This window comes from Hyla sarda, chromosome 7 (assembly GCF_029499605.1).
Source record: "Hyla sarda isolate aHylSar1 chromosome 7, aHylSar1.hap1, whole genome shotgun sequence".
Classification (NCBI taxonomy): Eukaryota; Metazoa; Chordata; class Amphibia; order Anura; family Hylidae; genus Hyla; species Hyla sarda.
The window spans coordinates 60316897-60333503 of record NC_079195.1 but is presented as its reverse complement, the minus strand read 5'-3'; the positions used below and the strand labels follow the sequence as shown (position 1 = coordinate 60333503).

Sequence of the window (16607 nt, the reverse complement as noted above, 5' to 3'; positions counted from 1 at the left end):
TCCAGATTGTCCAACAATGTCCTGCCTGGGATAAACCCATTCTGGTCATGATTATCTACGCCACCAATCAATTTTCCAAGCTTTGTCACCAGGACTTTAGCAAAAATGTTAACATCAGAATTAAGTAACGATATAGGTCTATATGACTCAATTGTCTTAGGGTTTTTGTTATTTTTTCTTTTAAAGACTAATGTTCCCCTCCATCATAAAGGAGGTAAGGTAACCCCTCTTACACAGGATTCATTAAAAACCTCCCAATACATGGGGATTAAGGGGATTAACATTCAGGGCATGTGTTGATGACACAGCCAGTTGAGTGATGACTTTTTACTCTGGAGTCATTTAAATTATGGATTCCAATGTGGTCGTAATGATATCCTGACAGTGCAAGATAGTACAAATAGTTTATTGATGGCTGGGTAAATGATGGGAAAAACAATCACCCAAAAACAATAGTATTTACTTGCTATTGGCTTATCACATCCATATATCCCAGAGTCAACTGTGGTACTGTTGTGCTATATATAGTGCTGATACTTGTCCATTGTATAGGAGTAGTATACTTATGCACCAATCATTTGTTGCACATTTCCTGAAGATTTTGAATTTCCAACATCTATGACAAACATATCCATAGGATCCTTTCAGCCTGCCATTTGGCCTTAATCTGTCTGGTATACATCATTCTGTTTTACAACCCTTTTATTTTTAACATGGTAGCTTATGGTGTATAGTGTAAAAAGACCCTGACAGCAGTAGATCAGCACAGCATAGACAAACTATTCTAGTTGTATTATAATAGCATGATTTTCCACTTGATAGAGGAGATATTCTGTGATTGAACTTTTAATTTAGTGGAATCATACATCTTCTGAATAAAATGCATTCAGACATTTACAGAACCTGCAAATATAAGTCACATGGGGGGGAATTCATCAAGCCGTTTACCCCCCTTTTGATCGTGTGCAACAATTTGACGCGCCAAACCGTTTATGACGCTTTTCATACCAAACTGTGTTTCCTCAAAATTTTGCCATTTTTTTTCCAGTAGTCACAAATTCATCATGTGCAACAAACGCATATAGTCGCCGGTTTTGACGTATCCTTTGTTCGTGTGTCGCATTTCCACACCATACAATTTATGGTGTGAAAAAATTGCTGTCCACAGCAATTGTCCAAAAAACAGCTGTCCAAACCAGATTCCTGAAAGAGCGTACACCTTATGATGAATTTGAACCTGGACAACAAAAAATGAAGCAAAAAAAAAAAAAGGGGGTAAAAACATACACAGGACAACCATTATTGATGAATTCCCCCATACCCCCCCCCCCCCCATGGTGTCTATATATGAATGTCCGTTGACAGGTAGCAATTTCTCATAGTCTTCTGTCAATCATTCTTGGTGATGAACACGTGAGATAGAGAGTTCAGTTGCATACAATAGTTGGCACACGTTGAATATTATCAGTCTACATAGGGCCGATTTTGTTTTCTGATATTGTAAGCTGTGCAAATGAGTTGCAGCTACTCTGTTCTTCTTCAGTCTTTCTGTTGCTGCTGTTTGACGTTATGTGTGCCGCTATGGCCTGCATCTCGCCACCGTGGTTAGTGCGGTTAAGCACCACTCGCTCTGAAGTTGCGATGTTCGACTCCTTTGGTTCGAGGTCAGTGCAGTGGAACATCTGAAGCAAACACCTCCTGAACTAGAAGAAAATGACAGATTTAGTAGTGTAAAAGAAGTATCACAAGGCTTTAAGCAGGTGTCAGTGACCCATAGAAACACCATGTGTTGCCAAAGAATTATACACGACTCAACATTGGAGATGCAACACCAAGAAGAACAAGGTATAAGCTTATACATAATGAGGAGTTAGCAGGTGTTGCCAGGATCTGCAAATTATCAAATTTGCAAGCACCTTGCTCCAATCTGTGGCATGTGGAAGGGGCTTCATTAGTATGAAAGCAAATTTTTTTCAGCCACATGAAATCAAATTGAGAGAGACAGAATCCATGCAGGGAGGGCCCTTGGTGTATCACTTCAGCAAATGGCTACATGCATAGGCTGGAATATCAGCACTGTCCAACATTGTGTCTGGCTAGAAGACCAAAGATGAACTGGAATCATAGCAAGAGGTGCATAGAGGTGAACCACTGCATGTTAGATTAAAAGTTTACACATAGTGATCCATTCCTTACTGCGAGTGCAACAAACATCAGAAGGCTCTAGCATGACATTGGGCTACGAGCCAGACGTCCAGCTGTAAGTGTCCAACTGACCTCATTCCACCTCTCTCAAAGGCTATCATGGTGCAGTGTAAGACAGGAATGGAGGCTGGAATGGAAGTCTATCCACTTCAACGATAAGTCACTTTTTTGTCTTGGACACAATCATAGCCGGACGGAGAATGGCCTGGAGACTACGTTGCCAATGCCATAAAGAAGTCTTAACCATAGAACATCAGATCATTTCTCTGAAGTGTTGCTTGTTGCATATTGCAAGTTCCTTGTGCCACTGGGAGCAACCTGCATGACCTAAACATGCTACCATGGCCTCCAGTTGTAGTTTTGAAATAGCTGGAGGTTTGCCCCCCCCCCCCCCATGTGAACGTACAGGGTACATTCACACAGGCAGGTTTACAGTAAGTTTTCTGCTTCAAGTTTGAGCTGCGGCAAATTTTTCGCTGCAGGGCAAACTCCTATCGGGAAACTCACCGTAACATGCCAGTGCGAATGTACCCTAAAAACACTATACTACACTAACACATAATAAAGGATAAAACACTACATATATACCCCCTTACACTTTCCCCCCCCCCCCCAATAAAAATGGAAAAAGGCATTGTATAGCAGTGTTTCCAAAACGGAGCCTCCAGCTGTTGCAAAACAACAACTCCCAGCATTTCTGGACAGCCACTGACTGTCCAGGCATGCTGGGAATTTAGCAACAGCTGGAGGCACCCTGTTAGGGATATTCTACGCCAGTGATTCCCAATGCCCACCTCTATGCAATCCTTAATTTAGTCCTCAAATGCGCATGGAGCTCTCTCAGTTCAGAGCCCTGTCGTATTTCAAGAAAACAGTTTAGGGCCACATATGGGGTATTTCCGTACTTGGGAGAAATTGCACTATAAATTTTGGGGGAGCTTTTTCTCCTTTTACCCCTTATGAAAAGGAAAAGTTGGGGGCTACACCAGCTTGTTAGTATAAAAAATTTTACACTAAGATGCTGTTGTTGCCCCATACTTTTTATTTTCACAAGCGTTAAAATGAAAAAAAGACCCCCAAAATTTGTAACGCAATTTCTCCTGAGTACGGAAATACCCCATATGTGGGCGTGAAATGCTCTGCGGGTGCACAACAAGACTTAGGAGTGAGAGTGCACTATGTACATTTGAGGCCTAAATTGGTGATTTGCACAGGATTGGCTGATTTTACAGCAGTTCTGACATAAACACAAAAAAAGAAATACCCACATCTGATCATTTTGGAAACTACACACCTCCCGGAATGTAACAAGGGGTATAGTGAGCCTTAACACCCCACAGGTGTTTAATGAAAATTGGAAAAATGAAAAAAACAAAAATTTTTCACTAAAATGCTGGTGTTACCCAAAATTTTTCATTTTCACAAGGGACAATAGGAAAAAAGCCCCCCAAAATTTGTAACCCCATTTCTTCTGAGTAAGAACATCCTCATGTGTGGATGTAAAGTGCTCTGCGGGCGAACTACAATGCTCAGAAGAGGAGCGCCATTGGGTTTTTGAAGAGAGAATTTGTCCAGAATTGAAGGCCACATGTGTTTACAAAGCCCCCATAGTGCCAGAACAATGGACATGTGACCCCATTTTGGAAACTACACTCCTCACGTAATGTAATAAGGGGTACAGTGAGCATTTACTGACATGTCTGACAGATTTTTGGAACAGTGATCCGTGAAAATGAAAAATTTTATTTTTCATTTGCACAGCCCACTGTTCCAAAGATCTGTCAAACGCCAGTGGGGTGTAAATACTCACTGCACCCCTTATTAAATTATGTGAGGGGTGTAGTTTCCAAAATGGGGTCACATGTGGGGGGGTCCACTGTTCTGGCACCACGGGGGGCTTTGTAAACGCACATGGCCCCTTATTTCCATTCCAAAAATTTTGTTTCCCAAAAGCTCAATGGCGCTCCTTCCCTTCTGAGCATTGTAGTGCGCCAGCAGAGCACTTGACGTCCACACATGGGGTATTTCCATACTCAGAAGAGATGGGGTTACAAATTTTGGGGGGCATTTTGTCCTATTATCCCTTGTAAAAAAAAATTTATTTGAGGGAAAACTAGCATTTTAGTGAAAAAAAAATCATTTACACTTCCAACTTTAACAAAAAGTCATCAAACACCTGTGGGGTGTTAAGGCTCACTGTACCCCTTGTTATGTGCCTTGAGGGGTGTAGTCTCCAAAATAGTATGCCATGTGTTTTTTTTTTTTTTTTTTTTGCTGTTCTGGTACCATAGGGGCTTCCTAAATGTGACATGCCCCCCAAAAACCATTTCAGAAAAACTCACTCTCTAAAATCCCACTGTCGCTCCTTCCATTCTGAGCCCTCTACTGCGCCCACCGAACACTTGACATACACATATGAGGTATTTTCTTACTCGGGAGAAATTGGGTTACACATTTTAGGAAGATTTATCTCCTTTTACCCCTTGTAAAAATTCAATAACTGGGTCTACAAGAACATGCCAGTGTAAAAAAATAAGATTTTGAATTTTCTCCTTCAATTTGCTGCTATTCTTGTGAAACACCTAAAGGGTTAACAAACCTTTTGAATGTCATTTTGATTACTTTGAGGGGTGCAGTTTTTATAATGGGATCATTTGTGGGGTATTTCTAATATGAAGGCCCTTCAAATCCACTTCAAAACAGAACTGGTCCCTGAAAAATTTCGATTTTGAAAATTTTGTGAAAAATTTGAAAATTGCTGCTATACTTTGAAGCCGTCTGATGTCTTCCAGAAGTAAAAACATGTCAACTTTATGATGGAAACATAAAGTAGACATATTGTATATGTGAATCAATATATCATTTATTTGGAATATTCATTTTCCTTGTAAGCAGAGAGCTTCAAAGTTAAAAAAATGCAACATTTTAAATTTTTTCATAACATTTTGGAAATTTTCACCAAGAAATTATACAAGTATCGACAAAATTTTACCACTAACATAAAGTAGAATATGTCGCAAAAAAAATTATCTTGGAATCAGAATGAAAGGTAAAAGCATCCCAGAGTTATTAATGTTTAAAATGACAGTGGTCAGATGTGCAAAAAATGGCCGGGTCCAACAGTGAAAATTGGCTGGGTCCTTAAGGGGTTAATAACCTCATTGATAGCATGCAAGTACATGTATTTCTGGATGTGGAGCTGTTACTCAATGCTGAGAATAACTGAATATTTAAAATATTTTTTACCGCTTGCATATCATTAACATATCTATTTATCTTGTGGTTTCCATAGTTCCATGACTTTTCCTTTTTGGTGTTAAAATTCATTATTAGGGAGTATAAAAAAATGCATTAAAAAAGCCTATGTATTTCTGACTGTAAGGCCCTTATAGTAATAGGAATAGATAATGATAAAAACTGGAACCATAATAATACTAATTCATGGGGCACCAACATTATTCATAGTGCAGTAAAATACGTTACTGAGGGACTGTGTTACTATCTTAAACCCTTCATGACCCAGCAAATTTTGATTTCTGGCTCACGTTTTTTCCTCCTTACATTCTAAGACCCATAACTTTTTCATTTTTCGACTGACAAAGTTGTATTAGGGCTTATTTTCTTAGTGACAAGTTGTATTTTCCACACATTATTTTTTTTTTATCATACAATGTATTATAAAGCCAGAAAAAAATTACATTCAGGGCAAAATTGAAAAAAAAAAAATATGGAATTGCACAATTTTGTAGGGCAAATTTTTTTCAGAGTTCAAAATACCGCAAATCTGACATTCCATCTTTATTCTATGTCAGTTTGATTCCAATGATACAAAACTTGATTAATTTTTGTTTCGTTTTATGGTTACAAAAATGTACACCTTGAAAAATGAGAAATACACTTTGTTCATTACCATGTTCTCACCCCTATAACTTTTTAATTTTTCCACCTACGGATGTGTGTTAGGGTTTGTTTTTTGCGCCATGAGCTGTAGTTTTTTAACAGTACCACTTTTGTGTTGTTCTGGCTTTTTGATCTGCAATTTTGGCATTTGGAATTTCTTTGCGATTATGCCATTCACCATGCAGGATCAGAAATATAATAATTTAATATTTTGGACAATTACGCACGCGGCAATACCAAATATGTACATTTTTTTTTATATTTGTACAGTGTTTTATTTAAAAAATGGGAAAGGGGGGGATTTGCATTTTTTATTAGGGGAGGGATTTTTTTTACATTTTCAATTTTTTTTTAAACTTTTTTACACACACTTTATGGCCCCACCCTGGGGTCTATCATAAGCCATCATCAGATGACTTACATAGATCAATGTAATGCTATTGCATTACATTGATCTATGAAATCTGTGCTCGATTGCTAAGGGCTGCCAAAGGGAGCCTTAAGCAATCTCAGAGCCAGGGAAGATGCCGCGGACACTGTAAGACCTCGGGCTTCCCAAGCAACCCACATCCTCCCCGTGAGGAAGCAGCAGCAGACATCCTCCGGTCCTGATGCGGACCCGACCCGTGGGTCCCCGTCATGTCCGCCCACCCGACCCATGATGTACATGTATGTCATGGGCCGGGAAGGGGTAAATGTAAGGCCATAACTTTTTAGCTATACTGTTTTCTATAAAACTCGTTTCTCATCACACTTCCTGTATGCTTTTTGGATTTATATTTATTTCTTAATAACATTTAACCTTTGTCTGCACAGGACCGTAATAGGATTCCACCTGTGAGATTACATTCCTGCAGTAATATAGTTCCTTCTTTTTTTTTAAAGTGTGTTCACACCAGACAGTGAGTTGAACACATCAGTCACTCACTTTGTTCATTGTACAATTATCAATGTTCTTAAAGGGGTACTCCGGCCCCAAGACATCTTATCCCCTATCCAAAGGATAGTGGATAAGATGTCTGATCGCGGGGGTCCCGCCGCTGGGGACCCCCACAATCTACCATGCAGCACCCACCTGTAAGTACTTCCGGAAGCGCTGGAGGTTGTCATTCTTTTGCCTCCCGTCCACAGGGACGGATTATCGTGACGTCACGACTCCGCCCCATTTGACATCACGCTCCGCCCCCTCAATGCAAGTCAATGGGAGGGCGTGTCAGTCTGTCTCCCTCACAGTGATGACTCTTCTGCTCTGAGTCTGGGGAGGAGCCTCAGCAGTCAGCCAATCACTGCACTCTACTCTGTAACCCTTTCCTCTCTGGTTTCATGCCGTAAATGTTCCGCAGAGGAAGATGCTTGGAGCTTGCCTGCATTATTCCTAAGACATTATGGCGAGATCATAATAGTATAAAATGTATAAATATAAGATTAGATCTTTATTAGATTAGTGCAAGGATTTTTTTAGATAAAAGTACAGCATTTTTATGAATACATTTTTCTATGTTTCATATTTTCCCAGTAAAGCTATGGAGACAGAGATTTCTCCGTGGTCCTAGTACAGACTTATTCACTCAGAGCTGCAAGAGTCTCCAACCGGATTTAGTCTGGATGGAGATTCTGTACTGTGAACCTGGCCTTACAGGATCTGATGTTCTCACACAGCTTTTCTATGCTCCTGATTAGCACATATACTTAGTTCAGCATTCATATGGTGGTTATTCTAGGGATTGTTGCATGCTTTCTGAAATTTGCCTGGTCATAAAGTAATATAGCTATAAGCAGAAATGCAATTCTGGAGCACAGAAAAGCTAGGTGAGAATAACCGACATAGCTTCTCCATGCTCCTGAATGGCACATCTGCTTATAGCTATATTACTTTGTGCACTGGGAATAATCAGAAATCATATAATAATCCGGGTAATGGCGGCCATGCAGTTGATGTGCAGTTCAGCTTTCCCAAGCTCCTGGCACATTCAGGAGACTGGGAAAGCTGGGGGGGATAGTGTGGAAGGTTTTGCAGCCAAAGTTTTTTAAAAATTTTTATTGGATAAATTAGTGGGTAGGAATGTACGCACTTGTGTAGCGGGCAGGAGTGAAACACATACATTGGAGAAGCGGGCAGGAATTGTCAGAAACCTTGGACCCTCCAGCTGGTGCAAAACTACAACTCTTGTAATGCCCAAGCAGTCTGCATGATGGGAGTTGTAGTTCTGAAGCTGCTGGAGTGCCCAAAGTAGGGGAGACAATGTCTGCAGCTCCTGGAGGTCTAACCTGTCATCTAATTGCTGGCAATCTGTACTGTACAAAGAAGAGCCCAGCGCGGGACTGGTTTTTCAATCCCACTCCCACCTGTTCCCAAAGATTTTTTTGACCAATCCCGCCCACTCCCATAGGATTTTTGCTCCAATCCCGCCCACTCCCATAGGATTTTTGCTTCAATCCCGCCCACTCCCATAGGATTTTTGCTTCAATCCCGCCCACTCCCATAGGATTTTTGCTCCAATCCCGCCCACTCCCATAGGATTTTTGCTCCAATCCCGCCCACTCCCATAGGATTTTTGCTCCAATCCCGCCCACTCCCATAGGATTTTTGCTCCAATCCCGCCTGCTTCCACTAAAATGTTTGTCACTCCCACCCGCTCCCACTAACATAGGAATGTACAGACACTAGGTACCCATGTATACATGTAGTACACACACTGCTATACATGGGGGGTATGTGCAGAGCATTTCACTCTAGTGTATAAACAGATGTGAATAGCAATGAATATGCAGACTCAGAGGCCCTGGGTCACTGACCGATGCAATGCTCTGCACATACCTGGCCTACCGGGATGTATGAGGGCTAATTTTTTTGTGCCGTGGTCTGTAGTTCTTATTGGTACCATTGTTTATTTTAACGGGACTCTTGTATTGCTTTTTATAATTTTTTTTCTATGGCATATGAAGTGACCAAAAATGCGCTATTTTGGAATTTAGTATTTACTTTACATGTACGTCATCGACAGTGCAATCTATTCAGCATTATTTTATAATAGTTCAGACATTTACACACGTGGTTACATTATTTTATTAAAAAGATTGTAAAGGCAGGGTGTTGCGGGGTGTCGTAATTTAGATTCAATTTTTTATTTAGGGAAAGGGTTAATGGGAATGGGTTAATTTTTTTTCTTTTTTTTACACTTTTTACTTTTTGTTATAGATCTCATAGGGTATGTGCAGCCTGCAGAGCTTTGCACCCTAGTCTGTAGAAAACCCTAGAGTGCAATGCTCTGCAGTCTGCACATACCCCCCCCCCCCCCCCCATGTGTATAACAGTGTGTGTGCGTATGTACATTCCTATACAGGTGGGGGTATGTGCAGAGCATTGCACCCTTGTTTATAGTACAGACTAGGGTGCAATGCTCTGCACATACCCCCACCTGTATAGGAATGTACATACGCACACACACTGTTATACACATGGGGGGGGGGGGGGTATGTGCAGACTGCAGAGCATTGCACTCTAGGGTTTTCTACAGACTAGGGTGCAAAGCTCTGCAGGCTGCACATACCCTATGAGATCTATAACCCTAGTCTGTACTATAAACAAGGGTGCAATGCTCTGCACATACCCCAACCTGTATAGGAATGTACATACGCACACACACTTATACACATGGGGGTATGGGCAGACTGCAGAGCATTGCACCCTAGGGTCTTGTACACACACATTGCTATACACATGGGGGGGGGGGGTGTATGTGCATACTGCAGAGTATTGCACCCCAGTGTCTAACAGTGTATGTATGTACATTTCTATACAGGTTGAGGTATGTGCAGAGCATTGCACTCTTGTCTGTAGTACATTTGTGCGTAAATGTATTTATTTTTTTTTTTTTACATTATTTTATTTAAAAAATTGGAAAGGCGGAGGAAGGGGATTACATTTTTTTATTTAGGGAAGGGGTTATTTTTTGTTTACACTTTTTGTTATAGCTCCCATAGGGTATGTGCAGACCGCAGAGCATTGCACCCTAGTCTGTAGAATACCCTAGGGTGCAATGCTCTGCAGTCTGCACATACCCCCCATGTGTATTTACATTCCCATACACGTGGGGGTATGTGCAGAGCATTGCACCCTTGTCTATAGTACAGACTAGGGTGCAATGCTCTGCACCTAACCCCACCTGTATAGGAATGTACATACGCACACACTGTTATACACATGGGGGGATATGTGCAGACTGCAGAGCATTGCACCCTAAGGTCTTCTACAGACACTGGGGTGCAATGCTCTGCAATCTGCACATAGCCCCACCTGTATAGGAATGTACATACACACACTGCTATTTCGGGTGAAAATGTACGTTTCTTTTATGTTGTATATTGTGAAATGGCATATTATAATGAGTTCTGCAATATATCAAAAGTTGTCCACAATGACAGTGCCTTTTTTAAGCGAGTTTAAAAAGTATTTTATTTATTTATTTTGCTGTTGAAATTGTTCTGTTTTCTACCCATTTTAAAGATCAAGGAAAACATAGATAGATAGAGAGTAAACTTCAGGCTACATGTCACAGATGAAAAAAAGGATTATTCTAAACATAATGCATTGAACTGCTACTTTATTCCAAGATCTAAAGCAGTGGTCTTCAAACTGTGGCCGTCCAGATGTTGCAAAACTACAATTCCCAGCATGCCCGGACAGCCGCTGGCTGTCCGGGCATGCTGGGAGTTGTAGTTTTGCAACATCTGGAGGGCCACAGTTTGAAGACCGCTGATCTAAAGTTACCAACAATCCACAGGATGGAAGATAACAAGGTGATCATGGGGGGTCTAACTGCTAGGACCCCCATGATCATCAAAACAGGCGTGCCTTGTCCCCCAAGTGAATGAAAGGGCAGCAAACATGCACAACTGCCCCTCCATTCAGTGCTGCACCCGGCTAGAATCAGAAATCCCAATGAAGATGAATGAAGTGGAGGCAAAACGTGAGCTTCTGTTCCATTTATTCTGGGGACCATGATCAGTAGTGTTGAGCGGCATAGGCCATATTCGAATTCGCGATATTTCGCGAATATATGGACGAATATTCGTCGTATATTTGCTAAATTCGCATATTCGTAATATTCGTGCTTTCGCATATGCAAAAATTAGCATAAACAAAAATGCGCATATGCGAAAATTAGCATATACAAAAATTAGCATAAACAAAAATGTGCATATGCGAAAATTCGCACGCCAGTCTCACACAGTAGTATTAGCGCCTTCTTTACACCACACAAGCTGGAAGCAGAGAGGGATGATCACTAGTGTTGCTCGTGAATATTCACAATGCGAATTTTATTCGCAAATATCGCATATTCGCGAAATCGAATCGAAATGTATTTATTTTTTAATCACAGTACACATCACAGTGATCATCTCTCTCTGCTTCCAGCTTGTGTGGTGTAAAGAAGGCTGTAATACTACTGTGTGAGACTGGCGTGCGAATTTTCGCACATACGAACATTTGCATATGCTAATTTTCGCATATGCGGATTTTCGCGTATGCTAATTTTCGTATATGCTAATTTTCGTATAGGGTTATTTTCGCATACACAAATTTTTGCATATGCGAAAATAAAACGCGCATATTATGAATATGCGAATGTAGCGAATATATGACGAATATTCGTCCATATATTTGCGAATATTTGCGAATTCGAATATGGCCTATGCCGCTCAGCACTAATGATCACTGTGATGTGTACTGTGAAAAAAAAAAAAAAATATTCGTAATTCCGAATATATAGTGCTATATTCGTGAATATTCGCGAATATGCGATATTCGCGAATAAAATTTGCATTGCGAATATTCGCGAGCAACACTAATGATCAGTAGTGTTGAGTGGCATAGGCCATATTTGAATTCGCGAATATATGGACGAATATTTGTCATATATTCGCTAAATTCGCATATTCCTAATAATATCGTTTTATTTTCGCATATGCGCAAATTTACACATACGAAAATTTGCATATACCAAAGTTAGCACAAGCAAAAATTCGCATATGCGAAAAGTAGCATATACACATTTTCGCATATGCGAAAACTCGCACACCAGTCTCACACAGTAGTATTAGAGCCTTCTTTACATCACACAAGCTGGAAGCAGAGAGGGATGATCACTGTGATGTGTACTGTGAAAAAAAATATATATACGAATATTCGTAATAACAAATATATAGTGCTATATTTGTGAATATTCGCGAATATGCGATATTCGTGAATAAAATTCGCATTGCGAATATTCGCGAGCAACACTAATGATCAGTGAGGTTCTTAGAAAATCATCACCTATTCTGTAAACCCATTTTAACCCTTTAACATTTATTGGATACTTTGTGCCACAGATGGAAAAACTGAATGTCGCAAGTACGAACCATTGTCATTACACTCACATTTGACAGTGTGCTCTGCTTGTGTTACAGATGAAACTAAAACTGCACGTTGTCTAAACAGCACACCACAATTTTGGTTGGGATCGGGAATGTTAGATAATATTAAGAAAATATACTCACATAAAGCAAGTAGCACCAGTCTGCAGTAGCGCCCTAGCTGTGCTGCTGTCCACTGTAAAAAAAATGGTGCTAGGATGGCACTTTATTGAATTTTATAGGGGATTGTGTCCTTTATCACATCACGTGACATTTCCTTTCATGTGCTCTTTACTCGTCTCACCAATACAATTTCTCATCAATGAAACCCCTTAAGCACCACAGGTTTTTTCTTTTTTGCAGTTCACAATAGAGGTGGTCCGGCACTTCTAGTGGTGTCCTGGGGTGTAAGACGGCAGATGGATGCTAGTGTAGCTGTGTTGCTGGAGGTGGTGCTCAGATATGGCAAGCAATTTTCAAATCAGTCCGTAAGAAAAAGAAAATATCGGCACTCACCAATTCAGCTTGCAAGTCTTCTTTATTGAAGCATACTTACAAATAGGGTACAGAAGAGAAGGGTAGTGGGGGGGCAGTGGATGGCGACCGAGCTCCTGTTTCGCACGCTTGGCATGCTTCGTCCGGCTATGGCCCCCCACTACCCTTCTCTTCTGTACCCTATTTGTAAGTATGCTTCAATAAAGAAGACTTGCAAGCTGAATTGGTGAGTGCCGATATATATATTTTTTTCTTACGGACTGATTTTTCTTTTTTTGCACTTTCGTATTTTCCTCCTCACCTTCTAAAAATCAGAACGCTTTCAATTTTGCACCTACAGACCCATATGAGGGCTTGTTTTTTGTAATACTAATTGTAGTTTGTAATGCCATCAATCATTTCACCACAAAATTTAAGGTGAAACCAGAAAAAAAAAAATTAATTTGTGGAAAAAAAAACGCCATTTTGCAAGTTTTGGGGGCTTCCGATTCTACGCAGTGCACTTTTTGGTAAAAATGACACCATATCTTTATACTGTAAATCCATACGGTTACAAGGATACCTAATTTATATAGGTTTTATTTTATTTTACTACTTTAAAAAAATTATAACTATATGAACCAAAATTATTATATTTAAAATTGTCATCTTCTGACCCCTATAACTTTTTTTTATACACTGCTCAAAAAAATAAAGGGAACCCTTAAACAACACAATGTAACTCCAAGTCAATCACACTTCTGTGAAATCGCACTGTCCACTCAGGAAGCAACATTGATTGACAATCAATTTCACATACTGTTGTGCAAATGATACAGACAACAGGTGGAAATTATAGGCAATTAGCAAGACACCCCCCCCCAATAAAGGAGTGGTTCTGCAGGTGGTGACCACAGACCACTTCACAGTTCCTATGCTTCCTGGCTGATGTTTCAGTCACTTTTTAATGCTGGCGGTGCTTTCACTCTAGTGGTAGCATGAGACGGAGTCTACAACCCACACAAGGGGCTCAGGTAGTGTAGCTCATCCAGGATGGCACATCAGTGCGAGCTGTGGCAAGAAGGTTTGCTGTGTCTGTCAGCGTAGTGTCCAAAGCATGGAGGTGCTACCAGGAGACAGGCCAGTACATTAGGAGACGTGGAGGAGATCATAGGAGGGCAACAACCCAGCAGCAGGACCGCTACCTCTGCCTTTGAACAGGAGGAGCACTGCCAGAGCCCTGCAAAATGACCTACAGCAGGCCATAAATGTGCATATGTCCACTCAAACGGTCAGAAACAGACTCCATGAGGGTGGTATGAGGGCCTGACGTCCACAGGTGGGGGTTTTGCTTACAGCCCAACATTGTGCAGGACGTTTGGCATTTGCCAGAGAACACCAAGATTGGCAAATTCGCACTGGTGCCCTGTGCTCTTCACAGATGAAAGCAGATTCACACTGAGCACATGTGACAGACGTGACAGAGACGCTGTGGAGAATGTTCTGCTGCCTACAACTTCCTCCAGCATGACTGGTTTGGCGGTGGGTCAGTAATGGTGTGGGGTGGCATTTCTTTGGGGGGCTGCACAGCCCTCCATGTGCTTGTCAGAGGTATCCTGAAAGCCATTAGTAGGGATGAGCGAATCAAATCTGACTAATCTGAATTCTTTATGAATTTCAGGAAAAATTTACTTCACAAAGAATCCGAATAACGCCGCGATTCAATTGCACGAATCGCTTCTTTAAACTCCATTTAGTGCGGTGCAAGCTCCAGGGCATCTAAAATGGTGGATCCACATGTGAGGACATGGGACAAAGAACTCTGGGAAGGTGAGAAGGGAAGGCGGGATGACCCTGAATCACATGCAGCATGCAGCCTATTAGCAGCCAGCCACCCCTGTGATCTCACAGCCTTATATAATCTGCAGCCATCTTGCGGCCAGCCATTCCAGTGTTTTATTTCAGATAGAGCAGTGTGTGTGTTGCCCAAAAAATGAGCTTTACAGCAGCGATTAAGCACAAGCCAAAATCCCTGCAGAAAAGCACTGACAGGGAAGGGAGAGAGAGAGAGAAAGTACACTTTTGGGTGTAATATACAGCGACTCTACTGCTGCAGTGGGGTGTACAGCAACTCTAAAGCTTATAGGGGCTAGTTGGGCTGAGCACTAAAAGCCATTGTCACATGCTATTAGTGCATAATAATACTGTACTGGGCTCTACTACACAGCGATTATGTACTGCTGCAGTGGTGTACAGCAACTCTAAAGCTTATAGGGGCCAGTTAGGTTGAGCACTAAATGCCATTGTCACCTGCTATTAGTGCCTAATAATACTGTACTGGGTTCTACTACACAGCGATTCTGTACTGCTGCAGTTGGGTGTACAACAACTCTAAAGCTAACAGGGGCCAGTTAGGATGAGCACAAAAAGCCATAGTCACCTGATTACAGCGCCTAATACAGGTTGCATAACAGATCTTATTGTCCTCTCGAAAGTGTAACCTGTGCGTACATAGGTGGTGTATGTTTTTTTCCTATAAAACTAATTTGGGCCTAGTTACTGTGAAAGGACAGCCAAAGCTTCACACTTGTTTCTGTAGTCTAATACAGTTTTAAGTGGAGCGTATTGTCCTCCTCTCATAAGTGTGAACTGTAGGTACACCTACTTGGTGCATGTTTTTTTCCCCATAAAAACTAATTTAGGCCTAGTTACTGTGAAAGGACAGCCAAAGCTGGACACTTGTATTTGTAGCCTTATACAGTTGGAGTGGAGCGCATAGTCCTCCTCTCATATGTTTAAACTGTATGTACACCTGCGTGGTGTCCTTTATATAACTTCCTGTTAAACTAATTTTGGCCTAGTTACTGTGAAAGGCCAGCCAATGCTACACACATGTTTCTGTAGCCTTATTCAGTTTTAAGAGGAGCGTATTGTCCACCTCTCATAAGTGTAAACTGTACGTACACCTACATAGTGTACGTTTTTTTTCCCTGAAAAACTAATTTAGGCCTAGTTACTGTGAAAGGCCAGACAAAGCTAAATACTTGTTTCTGTAGTCTAATACAGTTTTAAGCATAGTGGAGCGCATTGTCCTCCTCTCATAAGTGTAATATATACACACTCAGCTGGTGTATAAGTATGTCAGTCAGAGAAGTGCCAGGACGTGCACAGAGGAGTGGCAGAGGCCTAAATTCATCAGGCGCAGGCAGAGGTTGCAGCAGGAGTTGCAGCAAGAGGTCTGAGCTCCCGGTGTCAGCTAGCAGTCGTGTCTCGACCAGCAACCCAGCAGCCGTGATTGATTGGTTCACTTGGTCATCCACTTCATCACAAGTGACATCCGACAACCCCAGTCAACAGTCGGTGGGTTCCTCAGACTCAACCCTCAGTTGGCACTGCTCTGATGCTGATGCTGCCAACTCCAGGCTCTGACATTGTGCTGATATATGGTCTCCTCATGCTGATGCTGCCACCTCAAGGCTCTGTCATTGTGCCGCCATATGGTCTCCTCCTGCTGATGCTGCCACCTCCAGGCACTCTCATTGTGCCACCATAGTGTCTCCTCATGCTGATGCTGCCACCTCCAGGCTCTCTCATTGAGCCATCATATGGTCTCCTCATGCTGTTGCTAC

General features: G+C 41.4%; 1 protein-coding gene across 1 annotated transcript in view; it reads right to left on the bottom strand.

Annotated features, from left to right (window-relative positions):
• Window positions 1-1352: 1352 nt before the first annotated feature.
• The window catches only part of LOC130281650 (vertebrate ancient opsin-like), a 120479-nt gene continuing 105224 nt past the window's right edge, over window positions 1353-16607 (bottom strand). Inside the window, exon 5 of the mRNA XM_056529097.1 lies at window positions 1353-1703. Coding sequence (XP_056385072.1) covers window positions 1470-1703 — 234 coding nt within the window. The 3' untranslated portion in view covers window positions 1353-1469. The remainder of the gene's footprint in view (window positions 1704-16607) is intronic.